This window comes from Ostrea edulis, chromosome 3 (assembly GCF_947568905.1).
Source record: "Ostrea edulis chromosome 3, xbOstEdul1.1, whole genome shotgun sequence".
NCBI lineage: Eukaryota > Metazoa > Mollusca > Bivalvia > Ostreida > Ostreidae > Ostrea > Ostrea edulis.
The window spans coordinates 52,904,834-52,925,384 of NC_079166.1; the positions used below are offsets into that span (position 1 = coordinate 52,904,834).

Genomic DNA, 20,551 nt, shown 5'->3' on the forward strand with positions numbered 1-20,551 from the left:
GTGTGCCAAGAACGGCCTAACAATCGGCATGAAACACGCCAGACAGCATTTGACCCAATGATAGGTTGTATTCGTTTCGCAAACTAGATCGTTATAACGACCATAGAATTTGCGAAATGCTGACTTTAAACGAGAGTGTTGAAACCCCTGCACCATCAACTTGTTTGTCAGTAGCCTGCCTCGATTTAAAACTGACCACACGCAGAACAAGCCCTTGCATATCGAATAAGTTAAGAGATATAAACACCATATACAGGTGATAATGGAATATTGCTACATGCATATGGGAAATTGACGATGGAGAAGCTGAAATCATCCCGTTTGTCATAAAGTTGAGTTGCTAGATTGCCGTTAGTATCTACTTTCAATAACATATCTAAGTATGAAGCATAATTAAATGAACGACTCTGTGGTGTCCTTTATTTCGAGTTCACAGGGATATATCTACTTGACATATGAATGACGCCACGCTACACAGCGTGGCGAGAATTCCATCGTCATCGAAAGCAAGTTTTTAGACGTGCATAGATGGTCGAGCGGTCTAGCGCGCTGGTTACATGCTGCTAGGAGATTTGGTTCCGCAGATCGTGAGTTCAACCCCGGGTAGGGGCGGAAGTGGGTATCTAAATAAAATGAAATTTTATGTGCTTTATATTAAATATTTCTTCACTTAGGGCAGTTATGTTTAAGAGTTAACTTTATATTTAAAATATTTCAAATGCAATGTGTATATTGTATGATCTTCTTAAATGTACGTTAAATAGCTGTATCCCAATTCCATAATATTATATATTTATATATAAGAGAAATTCTAAAAGATATGTCATATCTTATATATTTTTATTTTTCTTTTTACGATATCTTATAAAACATATCTTATTATTAGATATCTTATATAGTTTATTTTATGAGATGTATCATAAACTGTAAATTATATGAGATATCTTATAAAATTTATTAGATATCTTATTGAAAATAGAAGACATTTCATAAATTATAGAAGATATCTTGACAGAGGAATAAATATAAATATGATGTGCCATATACCGTATAAAAGATTATAATATATTATCTGGTATCGTACATTGCGGGTTAAAGAAATGAAAGAAATCAAAGAAAACAAAACCTCAGAATTTTTATCAGCTTTAACCTACAAAAAATTTAAAAACTAAGGCCAACTAGATTTTTCTTTTTTCTTTCTAAAACTTGAAGGTCCAAATCATCGTTCATCAAAGAAATCGGGTTCGACATCCCAACAACTCGAAAAAAGGTTCGAGGAAATGTGGACTGGAAACATGGATGTGAAAGACAGTAACAAGGAAGATTTAGCGTTGATGGGTAGTGATAGCCATGACTGGTTGTATCCAGAACTTCTCTCTCAGGACAAACTTGTGGAAACTCTTAAGCAGGTGTTTAAATAAATCCCTTTGTAATACAATGCATAGCTAATATGTTGACGGTGCTACCGTTTGAACGAGCGCAGCTTCATGTATACATATTTTGTAATGTTCATGCTTTGATCAGGTTCAATTTAAACAATATCTGTTTGCCAAATACTCATTACATGAATTTCCTCCAAGGGTTTTTTTTATTAAAAATCATTAAAACATGTATACATGAATGTGATTGAAATATTTTTATGCTATAGATCTATATACATTTTATTTCTGCTGCCTTCACTGTGACTTGCTTAACCTTTGATGCACGACTTGTTCTGAACTGTATGTTCTCAGCCTCTACTTTCCTTTTTTTCTACTCTCAATCTTTTCAAGATAATAATTGTATGATAAAAATGCCCAAACTTTTCAAGTTTGTAAAACTATGTTTAAACAGCACTGCCTTTGAACACAAAACTCATTTCAATATAATATGTTTTACGGCGTGACCGTGTTTGAGGGCAAAGCAAAAAAGTTTTGGCATTAGTATCTATATCCAAAACAGGACAAAAACAACTCGAAGTTAGCACGCGGACGGAGCTGTATCAAAGCATCCTGGACATTTGATCCGCCCATATATTGAACGCGGGAAATATAACGCAATTGATGTCAACAGTACATTGTGACGTCATATTCAGCGTTGTTATTAAGCAAATTTACAAACATAGCGTTTGAACCACAACAACAAACATGGCGTTAATGGTGGAGTGATTATATATGATTACGAAAATAAGATTTACATGCTTTTACGGATTTTATGTAACATCTCAGAATGACGTGAACTAGGGTAGACGAGATTCAAAATGGAGGAATACATGTCCTCGCGCTAATATTCGAATCGACGCCATTGGTACCAAACTTTTCAAGTTCCATAGGTATGGTTTAATTTTTCATTATTTTCCTATATTTCCCTTTTAAACATGTATATACGTGTTACCTATAGGGAGAGCGGAGCTCTCACGGCCCTTCGGGCCGTGAGAGGGCTTTGCCCTCTATAATGAAAATTTAAAAATAAATAGATAAATTCAACTATCGGATCGGGCTGAAATCCAGTGCACATCGTGAGTGTTTTTGTTTTGATTTATATATTTGCAAAACTACTAGACATTTCAGCACTTTCCTCTTCTCACATGGAACGTGAAGAGATGTACTCCACAGGGTGTTTTTCTTGGTTGTAACGGGATATATTTACTCTCGCTAGAGAGGGATAGTCGCAATTTAGTAAGATGATCTCACTATAGGGGAAGTGTTCCCAACCTGTATTACGCAGCAACGTTGATGTAAAATTTCTTGACTCTGTTCTCAATTTTATAGAGTCAATTCTCGTCGTGTTGAGTGTGTGTCACACTCATTCAGCATTGCCCAGAATTTTCCATTACTTTTGATAAAACCAACAAAACACCTATTTATGGCAATGTTTTCCAATTCTCTCTTGCTAAAGAGGGATAATCGTGTTTTAGCGAGAGGTTCTCGCTGTAGGGGAAGTGTTCCCAACCTGTAGAATGTTCTATCGTTAAAGTAATATTGTCCTATGGACCCGGTGAGGGCCTGTTCCAAGACACAGTTAGATTATTTTAACTAGGGTGAGATTAATCCAGCTAGCTATTTGTACTCAGTGGCGCTTTCTGAGCCATATCTCAACCAAAGAACAAGGCCCGATTGTATACATAAAAAGGCTCAAACATTTTCTCTATATAAAATGTGTCTGGAATTGACCTTATTCAGCGTTTTAAGAAAGTAAAATATATGCTAGGTATACTATGTCAACAAAGTCTGGGGCCCGTTTTACAAAACAACTTCGATAAAGTCGCAAGTCTTAAATTTTATTACACAGTTATTACTTTAAGAATGAAGTAAAACTTTTTGTAGGCTTAATTTTCAACGTTTAAAAAAAAATATTTTGCATTTGGAGCGAATGAACTTACAATAAACTTGAAAATTCCAGTATGTAAAGTTGGTCATAAGTCATAAGTTCTTTTGTAAAACGCGCCCCAGAATGATATTCCTAATTGGATAGCATTATGACATCATGAATAAGACATTTCTCGCCTTTTTAAAAAAAATTTCAAAATAAGCCTGAATGTCATACAGATTATTGCTCAGGAAAAGATGTGCGCATTTGTAGAGCAAAATGAAAATGATATATATTGTGTATTATTAGCTCACCTGAACCGAAGGTCAAGTGAGCTTTTCTGATCAAGATTTGTCTGTTGCCTGTCGTTGTTGTAAACTTTTCACAATTTTATCGTCTTCTTCAGAACTACTGGGCCAATTTCAACCAAACTTGGCCAGAAGCATCCTTGGATGAAGGGCTTTCAAGTTTCTTCAAATGAAGGACCATGTCTATTTCAAAGGGGAGATAATCACAAAAATGCAAAAATAGGGTAGGGTCATTTAAAAATCTTCTCAAGAACCACTGGGCAAGAGGAGCTGAAATTTACCTGAAAGCTTCCTGACATATTGCAGATTCAAGTTTGTTCAAATCATGGCCCCCGGGGGTAGGATGGGGCCACAAGGGGGATCAAAGTTTTACATACAAATATATAGGTAAAAACTTTAAAAAAATTTCTTTTCAAGAACCACTGAGCCAGAAAAGCTGATTTTTACATGAAAGCTTCCTGACATAGTGCAGATTCAAGTTTGTTCAAATCATGGCCCCCGGGGGTAGGATGGGGCCACAAGGGGGGATCAAAGTTTTACATACAAATATATAGGGAAAAACTTTAAAAATCTTCTTCTCAAGAACCACTAAGCCAGAAAAGCTGAGATTTACATGAAAGCTTCCTGACATAATGCAGATTCAAGTTTGTTCAAATCATGGGCCCCGGGGGTTGGATGGGGCCACAATAGGGGATCAAAGTTTTACATACAAATATATAGGTAAAATCTTTAAAAATCTTCTTCTCAAGAACCACTGAGCCAGAAAAGCTGATTTTTACATGAAAACTTTCTGACATAGTGCAGATTCAAGTTTGTTCAAATCATGGCCCCCGGGGGTAGGATGGGGCCACGAGGGAATCAAAGTTTTACATACAAATATATAGTTAAAATCTTCTTCTCAATAACCACTGAGTCAGAAAAGCTGAGATTTACAAGAAAACTTTCTGACATAGTTCAGATTCAAGTTTGTACAAATCATGGCCCGTGGGGGGTAGGATGGGGCCGCAAGTGGGGGGGGGGGGTTCAAAGTTTTACATACAAATATAGGGAAAATCTTTAAAAATCTTCTTCTCAAGAACCATTGGGCCAAAGAAGTTGACATTTACATGAAAGCTTTCTGACGTAGTGTAGATTCAAGTTTGCAAAAATTGTGACTTCCAGGGGTAGTTGGGGCCATAATAGGGACTAAGGTTTTACATGCAAATATATATGGAAAGTCTTCAGGTACGGGCCAAGGTGACTCAGGTGAGCGATGTGGCCCATGGGCCTCTTGTTTTAAGATGAAAAGCATACTTGAATATGAATTTGCTTGACGCATGCACTGTATGTTTTCTGAAAGGAAAACCACCTGAATTTGTGGATATTTTCATTGAAAATGGCATTTTTGCAATTTTATGCCAACTTCTAGCTCTCGTCATATGACACAAATCATTTTGCTGATCAAACTGAGCGGATTTTGGTTTTGCTACACTATTCCTTATTTGAATGCCAGGGTTTGAGCTCCAAGTGAAATCATCGATATTTTGGGCCAAATGACTTTAGAAACTGTACCTAAGAACGTAGCTAGATAAACAATAACACGACTACAATCAGACCACCATGTTTGAATAATCGTAGACTGCTAGTTACTTATGTACTTGTTAGTGTTGTCTTGGCTTCTCCACTAGTCGTGATAAGAGGACCACTCAGAATGAAGCTTACTCATAGAGATAATATGTGGATGGAGCTACCTTTACCAGGTTGGGAACACTTCTCTTACAGCGAGATTTTCTCACGAAAATGCGATTATCCCTCTTTAGTGAAAATAAATATATCCTGTACAACTGAAAAAAAACACCCACAGAGTACATCTCTTCATGTTTCACGTGAAAAGAAGAAAAAGTGCTAAAATATCTGATATTTCTGCTAATATATAAATCAAAACAAAAGCACTTACGATGTGCATTGTATTTTAGCCTCCTTCCCTCTTACGCAGCATTGTTGATATGAAATTTCTTGACTGTGTTGTCAATATTATAGAAACAATTTGTGTCGCACTTATTCAGCATTGCACAGAATTTGCCATTTATTTTCAAATAAAACACCACTTTGGGGAACATTTGTGTTTGAACACCAGTCTGCTGGAATTTCTATGGGCACAAAGCATGCTCCTTTATTAGCTGAACTATTTTTATATTCTTACAAGACAGAATTTATTCAAAAGCTTATACATTAGAGGAAAAAATCTCTTGCTGTGTCCTTCAACTCAACATTTAGATATATCTAAAGGGTGTTAAGAAAGTTCGTTCCATGATTCACATCATGCCTAAACTTATTTATAAACAACTCATATACAAGTTTTTATGTTTTTAATAACCAGACAGTCCACCTTTGTTTTTCAATACATTTTTAATTCTGTTTGGCATTGAATGAATTAAAGAAATCAAATGTTTCTGAGGTATCTCCCTCCATGTACGTTGAAGTCGGCGGCGTAATTGGTTCATTGTTGTTGGGCGCGGATCTTTGTAGGCCTCGCTGTTCAGAATACTCCAAAGATTTTCTATACAATTTAGGTCTGGGGAATTGCCTGGCCATTCTTCTTTCGAAATAAAGTTTGGTAAATTATTTTCACACCAATTTTGTGTTAGGAGGGCAGTGTGAGGTGTCACTCCATCTTGAACAAACGTAGCGTGTCCTGGATATTGAACCAACTTTCGTTCGTCAATCCTACCACTATTTTTCTGTCGATTCAGAGCAGGTTTTAGTTTTTTTTGAAGAATTTTCTTCACATAATAGTCAGCATTAATAGTTTTGCCGACTGGAACAATGTGAAGTTTGGACAAACCCTGAACTCCCATCGCACCCCATATCATGACTTTAGCGCTTGACTTGACACAGCTTACGTCTGGAACCTCATCTGACTGGGACCCCCATACAACATCGTCCTGTCGGTTCGGAACATGAAACAAATATTTTGTAGATTCATCACTAAAGATGTAGTTCTCCCAGTCTTCAGCCGTCAAATGCTTGTGATCACGAGCAAATTTCAATCTCTTTTGCCTCTGTTTTTTTGTCAGTAGTTGATTTCTCGATCTTTTAAATGCCTTCCATTTTTTAACTTTTCGCAAATAATTATAAACAGTTACATGACTTACATTAAAGCCTGAGTTCTTAAGTTCCTTGCTGCATTTTCTTGTTGATTTTCCTCTTTTGTATTTTATGTTCTCCACTTTTTTCTTTACTACCCCCACTATTTTCGATGGCCGACCGGATCTCGGTTGATCGGTTAGTTGTTTATTTTGCTCTCGCCTTCGTCTCCACTTTGTTACCCATCGCTCACTTTTACATAGTTGCTTAGCCACATCCTTCACACTTAATCCTGCATCTAATAAAGCCAAAGCTTGAGCTCGTTCATTAATTGTATCGACACTTGTACAGGACGTCTGCTTTTTCAACGAACTCGGCATATTTATTTCATGACGTAATAGACATTATGTTTACATCACTCCATAGCAACACGAGAGAGTGCACATAGGGAAGGATAACTATCGATATAATGGAAAACAAATTCTAAAGTGTTACCAGTAAAAATTTGAAACAAAAATATTTAGTTTTTCTATTTAATTTTTTTAATTTACAAACGGAACGAATTTTCTTAACACCCTTTACAACATTTTTTCTATTAACAAAGTTGATTTAATTATATCCCAGTCAACTCGAAATAAAGGGCACTACAGAGTCTTCTACATCTGCTTCATACTTGAATATTTTATGGGACATAGATATTAATGGCAAACCAACATCTCAACTTCCTGTCAAACAGGATGACTTCAGTTTCTCCATCGTCAACTTCCCATATTTATGTAGGAATTATCACCTGCATATGGTGTTTATATCTCTCAACTGATTATTGATTATCAAAGTTCTCAACAATCTCACAAGAGCTTGTTCTGCATATGATCAGTCTTTAAATCAAGACAGGCTACTGAAAAATAAACAGGTGTTTCAACAGTCTTGTTTAAAGTCAGCATTTTACAAATTCTGTAGTTGTTATAACTATCTAATTTACCTCTACAACCTGCCATTGGATCAAATGCTATCTGAAGTGTTTCATACCAGTTGTTAGGATGTTCTTAACACACTGATTTTGACTACAGATTACTCCGTTTATCTGATCATGATATAGGACTCGTGGTGGGTGTTAGTGACCAGTTGACGGGAGGCACCTGATCCCACCTCTGGTATATCCAGGGGTAGAGTTTGCCCTACTTTTAATTTTGTATTTTTTATAGGAGTTATGAGATTGATTACTGTTCTTCGCCTTTCGTATTGTTTTATACTTCTGCTGAATATTAGAATTTAGCTTTAAAATATGCAGAAAAGCAAATTATTATTGATTAGGGGCTACCGATACTTTTAAGTAATACTCAGATGACAGATATGACCTGCTGGCCTCTTGTTATTTCGCTTTGACCAAAGAAGATGGCAAACATGAGTTTTTAGCAATCCGTTTATGATATGTTCATTTGTAGGAGTAGAATGAAAATCTTGAGAGTAGGGCCTTAGGGGCGAGGCAAAAACTGTCAAAAATTTACCAATTTTCAAAAGTCTTCTTCTCTACAACCGCACATGTTTAAGAAAAACTAAATGCATAGTGATGTAGAGCAGGAAGGTTTCTACTAAAACTGTAAATTTCACAATCCCCAGGGTAGGGGGTTTGACCCCACTTATCTTTAGTGTTATTGATACTAAATTGAAACTAAATGGATATTTAAAAGAGCAGGTAGTCCTTTACCAAAATTGTAAATTTGATGATCCCCAGGGTAGGGGTTTTGACCCCAGAATGGGTCCAAACTTATTATATAGTATTTATGTGTTAGTTTGCTGGTACTGAATAAAATCTAAAAGCACACTTAAGAATAGCAGAAAAGGATGTAAAAAAAAAAAAAAAAAAAAAGGTGAATTTTACAACCCAGGGTTTTGACTCTAGGATGGGTCCAAATTAGTCATATCTTGTAATGTTAATACGCCTATTTAGTATTATATTATTATATTATTTGAAGCCTTTCATCAGAGTATGCACTATTGAGGGCATTGAAGTTTTAAGAACACATCTTGTTTTATACTGTTGCTGAACATTAGAATTTATCTTAGATATTCAGAACAGGAAATTTTTTCTAGATTTCATAGCCCTTGGAAGTAGTGATACTTTTTCACTAGTACTCATGTGACCAATAAGGCCTGTGGATTTTGTTTTGTTTTTTGGTTGTTTTGTTTTTTTTATTTATTGATGTGTAAATTTTCATTTAGCTTTGTTTTTGTCTAATCAAACATTTGTAATAAATAACATTGAAATTATTAAGGTCCTTTCAGTTGGAATACTAGATTTGCATGAACAATGATGTGACTTGCATTATATTTATATTTGTTACATGTTTGTTATTCAATTTATACATGTACTTCCTACTACAAAAATACAAACTTAAACATTCTAATTATCTCTGTTATTTAATAGAGGTACATCAGACACACAGATCTAATGAAGCTCGATAAAGATCAGCTGGTGGATTTATACTATACATACATCATCCCTCTACCCCAGAGGACTTATCGGAACAACCGGCGGGGCCGGGAGATGACAAGAAGACAGATAGCCCAGGCCAAAAAAAGAAAGAGCAGCTCAGTGGAGACAGGAAGCTCTGATAAAAAGTAGGTGTACAGAGGGTGGAGACAGGAAGCTCTGATATAAAGTAGGTATACAGGGGTGGAGAAAGGAAGTTCTGATATAAAGTAGTTGTACAGGGATGGAGACAGGAAGCTCTGATATAAAGTAGGTGTACAGGTTTAGGGTGGAGACAGGAAGCTCTGATATAATGTAGGTGTACAGGTTTAGAGTGGAGACAGGAAGCTCTGATATAATGTAGGTATACAGGGGTGGAGACAGGAAGTTCTGATATAAAGTAGGTGTACAGGGGGTGGAGACAGGAAGCTCTAATATAATGTAGGTGTACCGGGGGTGGAGACAGGAAGTTCTGATATAAAGTAGGTATACAGGTTTAGAGTGGAGACAGGAAGCTCAGATATAAAGTAGGTATACAGGTTTAGAGTGGAGACAGGAAGCTCAGGTATAAAGTAGATGTACAGGGGGTGGAAACAGGAAGCTCTGATATAAAGTTGGTGTACAGGAGGTGGAGACAGGAAGTTCTGATAAAAAGTAGGTGTACAGGGGGTAGGGACAGGAAGCTCTGATATAATGTAGGTGTACCTGGGGTGGAGACAGGAAGTTCTGATATAAAGTAGGTGTACAGGGGTGGAGACAGGAAGCTCTGATAAAAAGTAGGTGTACAGGGGGGTGGAGACAGGAAACTCTGATATACATGTAATGTAGTTATACAGGGGTGGAGACAGGAAGCTCTGATATAAAGTAGGTATACAGGTTTAGGGTGGAGACAGGAAGCTCCGATATAAAGTAGATATACAGGTTTAAGGTGGAGACAAGAAGCTCTGAAAAAAGTAGGTGTTCAGGGGGTGGAGACAGGAAGCTCTGATAATAAAGTAGGTATACAGGGGTGGAGAAAGGAAGCTCTGATATAAAGTAGGTGTACAGGGGGTGGAGACAGGAAGCTCTGATAATAAAGTAGGTGTATAGGGGTGGAGACAGGAAGCTGTGATATAAAGTAGGTGTACAGGAGTGGACACAGGAAGCTCTTATATAAAGTAGGTGTAGAGGTTTAGGTTGGAGACAGGAAGCTCTGATATACATGTAATGTAGGTATACAGGGATGGAGACAGGAAGCTCAGATATAATGTAGGTGTACAGGGGTTGGTGACAGGAAGCTCTGATATGTAAGACTCCAAAGTGCGATGGGACTCCAAAGTGCGATGGTCACGCCAAACCCCGATGGTGTGACACGCCAAAGTGCGATGGTCCACATTCATGCGCCAAAGTGCGATAGTCTGACACGCCAAAGTGCGATGGTGTGGCATGCGGAAATCCATTGGTTTGTAAATGACACAGTGTTGTGGTACATACTGTACCAACCATGTGTTGTTTCCCTAAAATATCAGTGCAAAATCCATGCATAAAAATAAGAAGTTTAACTTATTTCATTACCATTTAGTTGTCTTGTTATTAAACACAAAACTTTCCAACGCGAAATCGTATAGAATGTTTTGTATTATAGCATATTCCCAGGATTTTTTTTTTTTGATCTACGTGTACGTCACAAGTAATAAATGATCATGAATTATAGAATGTTTGGGCGAAGAAGATAGTTCGACAACAAATGTACTTTCCGTTCTCACTATCCTCAACCTTGTATACCTTGCCGTTGCTGTCGTCCGAGTTGCATTTTGACGTTAAGAATGACGTCACAATGATGTGGCGTCACAAACGTTACTGAACTCCGCACCATCGGACTTTGGCGTGGCCATCGCACTTTGGCGTCCGTAACGTTAACAAACCATCACACTTTGGCGCAGACCATCGCACTTTGGCGTGACCATCACACTTTGGAGCGACCATCGCACTTTGGAGTCTTACATATATAAAGTAGGTATATAGGTTTAGGGTGGAGACAGGGAGCTCTGGTAATAAAGTAGGTGTACAGCGGATGGAGACAGGAAGCTCTGATATAAAGTAGGTATACAGGCGTGGAGACAGGAAGCTCTGATATAAAGTAGGTGTACAGGGGATGGAGACAGGAAGCTCTGATAATAAAGTAGGTATACAGGTTTAGGGTGGAGACAGGAAGCTCTGATATAAAGTAGGTGTACAGGGGTGGAGACAGGAAGCTCTGATATAAAGTAGGTATACAGGTTTAGGGTGGAGACAGGGAGCTCAGATATAATGTAGGTGTACAGGGGGTAGAGACAGGTAGCTCTGATATAAAGTAGGTATACAGGTTTAGGATGGTGGAAATTGTTGAAGTATATTTACTTGCTGATTTACCCCCCCCCCTCTTCTTATTCTCTAACTGATAGGAATGTATTGTAAGGATGGGTTGTTATGAGTGTATGTATACATAAAATGTCCACAATTTCTATAGGCTTACCAGTTTATACATGATGTATTATAGGAAAATGAAAAGTGCTGACAGTGAGTCCCGTTTTTTGACCCCTTACAACCTGCCATTATCTGGAGAGCGGATCAAGCCACCCCCCTCTTGCATTGACTTTGGAAAGAAAAAGATCAAACTTGGATCTGGCAGCAGTTCTACCAAAGAAAGAATTTTGCCTGTTTCATCAGATGAAAAGACTACATCACCTATCAGATTAAAAGAAATTGCAGCAAGTTTGGATGAAGTTCATTCAGAATTATCTAAAGTAACAGAGCAAACAAAATCTGCCATCTTTCCAGAGAAGAAAATTATTAAGCTTAACAATAAACGACCACAAACAGGCTGCAAAATAAGTCAAACAACAAGTGATGGTGTGCCAGAGAAAAAAAATGACCAAGTGGAACCGGAGTGCATGGTTAGTTTTCAGAATTATGATATTTATGGTTAGTTTGTAGAATGAGATTGTAAAGTAAAAAAAATGATCATGTTGTGAAGCTCACATAAGCCAAATTTCATAGAAGAGGTAGGGGTAATCTACTGTATATATCATAGGAGAGGTAGGGGTAATCTACTGTATATATCATAAGAGAGGGAGGAGTACTCTACTGTATATATCATTGGAGAGGTAGGGGTAATCTACTCTATATATCATAGGAGAGGTAGGGGTAATCTACTCTATATATCATAGGAGAGGTAGGGGTAATCTACTGTATATTTCATTGGAGAGGTAGGGGTAATCTACTGTATATATCATAGGAGAGGTAGGGGTAATCTACTGTATATTTCATTGGAGAGGTAGGGGTAATCTACTCTATATATCATAGGAGAGGTAGGGGTAATATACTGTATATTTCATAGGAGAGGGAGGAGTAATCTACTGTATATATCATAGGAGAGGTAGGGGTAATCTACTGCATATTTCCAAAGTTAGGGTTATTTCTGTGGCATTTATGTGCTAATTGTGTGTTTTTTGTTGGTCCATAAACATACTTGGCAATACAATGATATAGATACAGCAACTATATGGAGATTAAATTTGACCTAACTTTGAAATACAAGAAGCACACAGAACTTTGATATGTTCATCTGACAGGTTTCATGACATTCTCATTTTTATTTCATAATTACAAAATTGCTATTTACCAAGTTTGATTAAAATTTGCCCCTTACTTTGAATGAAGTTTAAAAATTATTATTTTCAAGTACATGTATAACACATGATGACTGACTGGTGACTGAGTACATGTATAACACATGATGACTGACTGATGACTGAGTACATGTATAACACATGATGACTGACTGGTGACTGAGTACATGTATAACACATGATGACTGACTGGTGACTGAGTACATGTATAACACATGATGACTGACTGGCGACTGAGTACATGTATAACACATGATGACTGACTGGTGACTGAGTACATGTATAACACATGATGACTGACTGGTGACTGAGTATGTGTATAGCACATGATGACTGACTGGTGACTGAGTACATGTATAACACATGATGACTGACTGGTGACTGAGTACATGTATAACACATGATGACTGAGTACATGTATAACACATGATGACTGACTGGCGACTGAGTACATGTATAACACATGATGACTGACTGGTGACTGAGTACGTGTATAACACATGATGACTGACTGGTGACTGAGTACATGTATAACACATGATGACTGAGTACATGTATAACACATGATGACTGACTGGTGACTGAGTACATGTATAACACATGATGACTGAGTACATGTATAACACATGATGACTGACTGGCGACTGAGTACATGTATAACACATGATGACTGACTGGTGACTGAGTACGTGTATAACACATGATGACTGACTGGTGACTGAGTACATGTATAACACATGATGACTGAGTACATGTATAACACATGATGACTGACTGGTGACTGAGTACATGTATAACACATGATGACTGAGTACAGGGTGATCCAAAACATATGTTACACTTTTAAACTGTTATAACATTTTAATACCTTAAGTTACAATTATGAAATTTACAACACAATATATCAAAAAGGATTTAAATTTTTTGTCAATGCATACATTTGCCACAGCTTCCTTGTTAATCAACAAAAACTTTCTTCGGAATAATATATGTCATTTTACAACATATGTTCCAAATGACGTCCCTTTGTCTTTAACATTATTTGAACACGATTTCTGAAGTTTTTTACCACAGCTTTACATGTATCAACAGGGATTGATCTTATTTCTCGTGCAATTGCTGTTTTTAAGTCTTTTGTTGTTTGTGGGGAAGGAGAGTACACTCTGTCTTTTAGATAACCCCACAAGAAGAAATCAAGGGGGTTCAGATCGGGGGAGTGCGGTGGCCAAACATTTGCGGTACGATAAGAAATGTATTGATCACCAAACGTGTTGTCAAGCCACTGAAGAACACAACCTGCAGTGTGTGGCGTAGCACCGTCCTGTTGAAACCACACATTATCGAAATTTACAAATTTTCGTCTAAGAGCTGGTAGAAATTTTGATTTTATTAACTTTAAGTATCGTTCAGAATTTACCGTCACTGCATCGCCTTCGGTGTCTTCGAAGAAAAAAGGGCCAATTATTCCGCTTGAATTTAATGCAGCCCATACAGTAACTTTCTCACAGTGAAGAGGTTTTTCCACATAAAAATTGGGTTTCGCCGAACCCCAGAATCTAAAATTCTGTTTATTGACAACATTATTAAGATGGAAGTGGGCCTCATCGGAAAACCATATGGCATCTGTAAAATTTTCAGAGTCGGGTCTACTTAAAATCCAATGGGCAAACTCTAAACGATTTCTAATGTCTGTCTCTTTTAAATGCTGCATCACACTTATCTTGTATGGAATCAATTTTAAATCAAATTTGAGCATTCTATGAATACTAGATTTGCTAACGGTGCCATTCAGTTCATACAATACCCGTGTAACTGATTTTTGTGGAGTTTCAGTAATAACTCTATCAATGTTCTCTTTGGTACGGGCACTCCTTGGTCTCCCAATACCAGAATTGCGTCTTGTGTCATTTGTGGTGCCTTTAAATTCAAACTTCCTCACAAGTCTGTAAATTAGCGTTCTGTTGAGCACTTTTATTCCAGGATGTTGTTTTCTCATGGTTCTAATGACTAAAGTAGCAGATTTACACTCATAGTAAAGTTTGGCAATTTCTGCCAGCTGTTCACATGAAGGTTCCATCTTGAAAATGGGATGACGTCATTATGACGTCATAATTAACTGACTATTTAACTGAATTTCCCGAAATTTTGTCAAATAAAATTTATATTAATACACTAGATGTTGATAAAATATCTTTGTAATTGCTTTTGTTTTGATAACGTTATAGATGATTAAAAGTGTAACGCATGTTTTGGGACACCCTGTACATGTATAACACATGATGACTGAGTACATGTATAACACATGATGACTGACTGGTGACTGAGTACGTGTATAACACATGATGACTGACTGATGACTGAGTACATGTATAACACATGATGACTGACTGGTGACTGAGTACATGTATAACACATGATGACTGAATGGCGACTGAGTACATGTATAACACATGATGACTGACTGGTGACTGAGTACATGTATAACACATGATGACTGACTGGTGACTGAGTATGTGTATAACACATGATGACTGACTGGTGACTGAGTACATGTATAACACATGATGACTGAGTACATGTATAACACATGATGACTGAGTACATGTATAACACATGATGACTGACTGGTGACTGAGTACATGTATAACACATGATGACTGACTGGTGACTGAGTACATGTATAACACATGATGACTGACTGGTGACTGAGTACATACATAACACATGATGACTGACTGGTGACTGAGTACATGTATAACACATGATGACTGACTGGTGACTGAGTACATGTATAACACATGATGACTGACTGGTGACTGAGGCCTTCATATTACTAGATACGAGTTTCATGACTGACAAGATCTTGGACTATAGTCAGTGTGAGGCCAGAATTTTGTGGGGAAATGGGATGATTCCTTAATAAAGAGAGATAACTTTGCATGAAAGATAGGTTTTATTTAGGCTTATTTTGATTATTATCAGATTTAATGTGAGGAGAGATTTTTAGTGGTGGATCCAAAATTTAAAGGGATAGGGGTACAGATTGCTTAGTTTTTGACTTTTTAAAATGGTAATAATTTTGGGGAATCTTGGTATGCAGTGTCTGAATGTTTTACTAGTACTCTAATCCTAGTCTTACAATTTCCGGTATGTGGAGGTGGGCAATGTAAAAGGGAGGTGGAAATGGGGAAAACAGAATAAGGTTAGAGAAGGGGTAGGTAAGGAACAGGGGATGGAGGAGAATGGGAAGTAGTGGGTAGTAGTTGGGGGGGGGGGGGGGTGACCCCTACTCATCTCGCTCTCTCCTGATTATCATGAGTCAGCTTTTATTATTATTGTGATATGATTTTGATGTAGTATATGTAATTAACATCTCGCTCTCTCCTGATTATCATGTGTCAGCTTTTATTATTATTGTGATATGATTTTGATGTAGTATATGTAATTAATTTGTTTTCTTATTTCCTCATTTACAGGATACTTCAACAAAAATCTCCACTAAAAAGACATTTAAAGCAGCCAAGATATCATGGCCATAAGATGGACATTAAAGTATTCAGTTGTTTTAAGCTAAAATATTGAATGCATTGGGGAAATGGTGCACGTGTATTTTAAATTTGTAGGTGATAAAGTATGATTAGTCATGATGGATTGCAATGTTTTTCATATAAGGAGGACATATTTGTAAAAACGGTATGCATATGTATGAAATGTAACATTCTGTGAATGAAATTTGATCGCATACATCAACTTATGATGGAAAGTGCTTGCAAGACCCTATTGTGTTTATTTGTCACTTCAAGATTGGATTACGGAAATGCACTGCTGCACGGTTTGAGCACGAGTTCTCTTTCCAGAGAACAGAGACTCCAATACCAGAGGGCTAGGTTTGGGTCAAATCTTTCAAAACTCTTCTGAAGAACAGCAGGGCTAGCGTTACTCAGGTGAATGTTGTGACCCATCAGGCCATGGACCTCTTGTTTACAGTGTTGTAAAACCTAGGCCATGACATTTGATAGTGATAGGGCTATCATATTTTACATGCCTGACAAGACAACTCTTGTGTACCAAAATTACTTTGCGGGGACATCAGTGTTTCACAAACATATTTGTTTTCTTTCTTTATCATTATTATAATGGGGGATCATTATTACAATGGGGGGGGGGGGTGTTGATGTTGTTGAATCACAGGTAAATTATGTGAAAATTAGGGATTGCAAAGTTTGGTATGTCCGGAAGACATGTGGTATTGATTTAGAGAGACTCGCTTCCGTGGGTGGCACTGGTGAGTAATGGCACCAGCAATGACTTTTCTTCTGACCGTGTTGACACTTCATCGTTTAAATTAATGGAGCCAGATGGTGCACAAATTTCCAATAATTCCCCCATGGGTGTCTTTAATTATGAAAACATAACGGATGGCATTGCGCATTTGCTTTTTATAATGACAGGCCCCAAGGCATGTTTGAAAGTTTCAAAATTTGTCATTGAAACACCTGTACCCTGTAATGTTAGAGACAGCTAAGGCTCAAACACCAGCTGCTGTCTGTGATATTCTATGTGGATCGTTTTTCGGGGGGGGGGGGGGGGGGTGGGGGGGGTGGGGGGGGAGGGAAAATCAGTTCTCTGTGAAAATTACAGAAGTCATGCTGTAATACAAGTATTTTAAGATTGCAATGTCGTATGTAATTAATCATATACTGGTAACTTATGTATGTACAGTAGGCTATCTTATGTAACTTCTGATACCGGTAACTTGTACACAAGCAGTAGGCTGTCGTATGTACATGTAACTATTGATACCGGTAACTTATGTTTATACAGAAGGCTGTTGTATGTAACTTCTGAATAAGGTAACGGTGAGCCTCTTGTAAAATCTGGGATCTTCCATGTGCGATTTCGATCAGGCTTGGTTAAAATTTGAAAAATCGAAATATTTTTGAATTTTGGCGATTTTGTTTCAAATTCTTATAAAAACATATTTATCTTTTTTCCAAGTGACATGTTTTTAGTCGTAGATTTAAAAAAGATATTAAAGAGGTTCGCACCTGAGATTTGTAGCAATATCAGTTTTTTGGAAAGTGTATTTTTGATTTCAACGTTGAAGGTTAATAAGGAAATTAAAACGAAAAACTGGGGTCATAATGTTTGTTGTGAAGCTAGTAATGGAAATAATGACGTTTTTGCACTTGATATCCGGAAAAATCCATGATATCGAATTTGAGAGTTTAAAAGGACATATTAGGGCTAATGTCAATTTCTAAAATTTCACATAATTTTCAAAGTCTTGTCTTAAAATTTGAAATGGAACTATAAAAAGTGGGAGATCAAAATTTCAAATTCTTGGCCAAAATACTGAATTTTTAAACAAAATTTCGAGTAAATTAATTTAGACTTTTTGAATTGGTGTTCTAGCTGTTTGGAAAAATATATCAACCAAATTAATAAATTACAACGTTTGAACTAGTTCCAACTTCCAGGTCTCAACTACTTGTATCATAAATTATATGTAATATGTTTGCACCAATGGGATCAATATTGAATCACTAAATACTTAGTTGTAACATCCTGCGCAGTTCTCCTAAAAAACTCCGGAGCTGACTTCCTCAATAAATAACGTTTTCAATTATTTAAAAAGAATTCGACCGTCTATCGGAGTCATTTAGGCATGTATCACTACATATTCGTACCATATATCAATCACAGCGAAATCTGGACATTCAGTTGAATACATGTATCTTATCTGCGAACAAAACATCTTTATTATCATTCGGGGGGGGGGGGGGGGATAAAAACCATACAAAATAATTTAGAGCTTGTAAAAGTATTACTCCTTTGATGGTGAAATCATACTTCCAATATAGCTTTGGTGTAATGAGCTACCCTAATGCATACTTCTGTTCAGCGTGAAATACCAATACACCTCTCAAACATGGCGATTCCTAAATTCATCAATTTAAAGACGGGGGAAGGAAGACGTCGGACCACTTGCCCAACCTACCATGCATCAACGAATGACAGAAGTAGTTAAAAAGATATGATTTAGGATGGGGATAACAAACATTTTCAAAATATTTGACCATTTAGAGATTGCGGGTTCGCAGTGACCCAGGGGGTACTTGCCGACATTTACTTCATCGTGTCATAACAGCAAGAATAACTATAGTTTAGGGTTGGGAATCTCAACCAATATCACGATACTTGTCTGATAATGAATCATTGAATTCTTTTATTTCAGACTTGTATAATGATTTATTATATGAAATACTGACATAAGGGGCCCGTGCGCCACGTGCTTACCAGAGCATTTTATGGTCAATTTGAAGCATGAATATATTTATGTAAATTATAGAATAACTATCAACTGTGGCTTCTTTGTTATCTCATTTATGAATTGCTTATCAAAGTCATCAGTATTCTGGAAATATCAACATGCTTAAAAATCAGAATAATTTACCAAGGTGAAATTAGTTTTCAAAGAGCACTAGAATTCACGAAGAGGTATTTCTAAAATAAAAATTAAAAAAAAAAATAATAAAAAGATTGAAAGGTTGATTCAGCTATAGAATCTGAGTGAGATTTGCTGCATTCAGAGAGTATATCAGACTGCATATGTAGAAGCAAAATTAGTCCAATATTGTTTTCTCAACATCTTGAATCATGATTATTATAAATTCTGGTTAAACGTCAAATTAGAGTGTTGTTTATATCAAATTCAGTTGTAGGATTTAGTTGTTGGGACAGCAGTATGTACTGTGGTTGATTAATGGCATGCTTCAGTACAGAACCAACTTCTGCTAAAAGTAGTATTATACATTGTAGTATATCCAACAATCATATTCAACCATTGATAAAGGAAATAACAGGGGGGTGGGTGGACAACACAGGACTAACGATTGGTCAGAATAATTCTCAACCAAATTCCAAAATGCAATTGTATTTGTGATTTAGTTGTTGGGCCAACACTGGTCCAACAGTATGTTACTACTTTGGTACAAAAAATTATCTTAAAAGGTGTCGGCCCAAATTAGTATACCCAACGTCAACCGTTAGCCAACAGTACAAACATCTGTCAACGCTGGCGCAAACTAGTCATGCTACCTGAGGCTCAATGATATATCACTACACACTTAAGTATCAGCTCAATATATACTACTCAAAATTTGATAAGGATCATAGATATTTTTCTGTTTAAAAAATTAATAACTGCATAACTGGCAATATTGTATCCAAGTGAAATCAAAAACGTCTTCAACAAACTTGCACGTGCATTTCATGCCATGGGAAATGCGTTTCTCATCACAGTTTATGCTTTTGCTACCATTGCACGATTCTCACTCAGGCATCGGTGTCTGATTCTTTCAAAAATTTCAAACTCACTTGAGTGTTTACACTACGTTTATCAACGCAATGCCCCCTCAACGTGTAAGGCGTCGCCTGACGACAGAACAACTGGGTAGATGTATTGGAATGCTTGGCGCTGGCTATTCACAACGTGACGTTGCAAATGCACTAAACGTCAGTCAGAGCGTTGTAAAAAGGGCCTGGAACCGACAGCAAACTTTTGGTACAGCAGCACACCGACAATGGGGTGGTCGTCAGAGGTCGACAACCCAACGCCAAGACCATTTTGTGGCTCTTCAGGCACGACGCCATCCCTTCTGGACAGCAACCAGCCTACGTAACGACCTCCTGAACGCCTCGGGGGTGAATGTGTCCATTCAGACGATACGTCCAATCGGCTTCACAATGCAGGTCTCAACTCG

The 20,551-nt window shown here is 37.2% G+C and overlaps 1 protein-coding gene across 2 annotated transcripts; it reads left to right on the forward strand.

Annotated features, from left to right (window-relative positions):
* Positions 1–1,246: 1,246 nt before the first annotated feature.
* On the forward strand, positions 1,247–16,563 carry LOC125673838 (ashwin-like). Of its 2 annotated transcripts, none has more exons than XM_048910688.2 (4): positions 1,247–1,409; positions 9,091–9,284; positions 11,654–12,050; positions 16,262–16,563. In XM_048910688.2, the coding sequence occupies exons 1-4, from the start codon at positions 1,281–1,283 to the stop codon at positions 16,322–16,324; spliced, it is 783 nt and encodes a 260-aa protein (XP_048766645.1). In that variant the 5' UTR covers positions 1,247–1,280; the 3' UTR covers positions 16,325–16,563. The 2 variants fall into 2 exon arrangements, with proteins under 2 accessions (XP_048766645.1, XP_056014095.1); XM_056158120.1 differs by lacking the exon at positions 1,247–1,409 and adding an exon at positions 1,519–2,311.
* The last annotated feature ends 3,988 nt before the right edge of the window (positions 16,564–20,551 follow it).

Coding starts and splice junctions, on each gene's coding strand:
- LOC125673838 (XM_048910688.2), top strand. CDS start 1,281: ATGTGGACTGGAAACATGGATGTGAAAGACAGTAACAAGGAAGATTTA. Junction 1,410..9,090: donor TTGTGGAAACTCTTAAGCAG/GTGTTTAAATAA, acceptor GTTATTTAATAG/AGGTACATCAGACACACAGA. Junction 9,285..11,653: donor ACAGGAAGCTCTGATAAAAA/GTAGGTGTACAG, acceptor GATGTATTATAG/GAAAATGAAAAGTGCTGACA.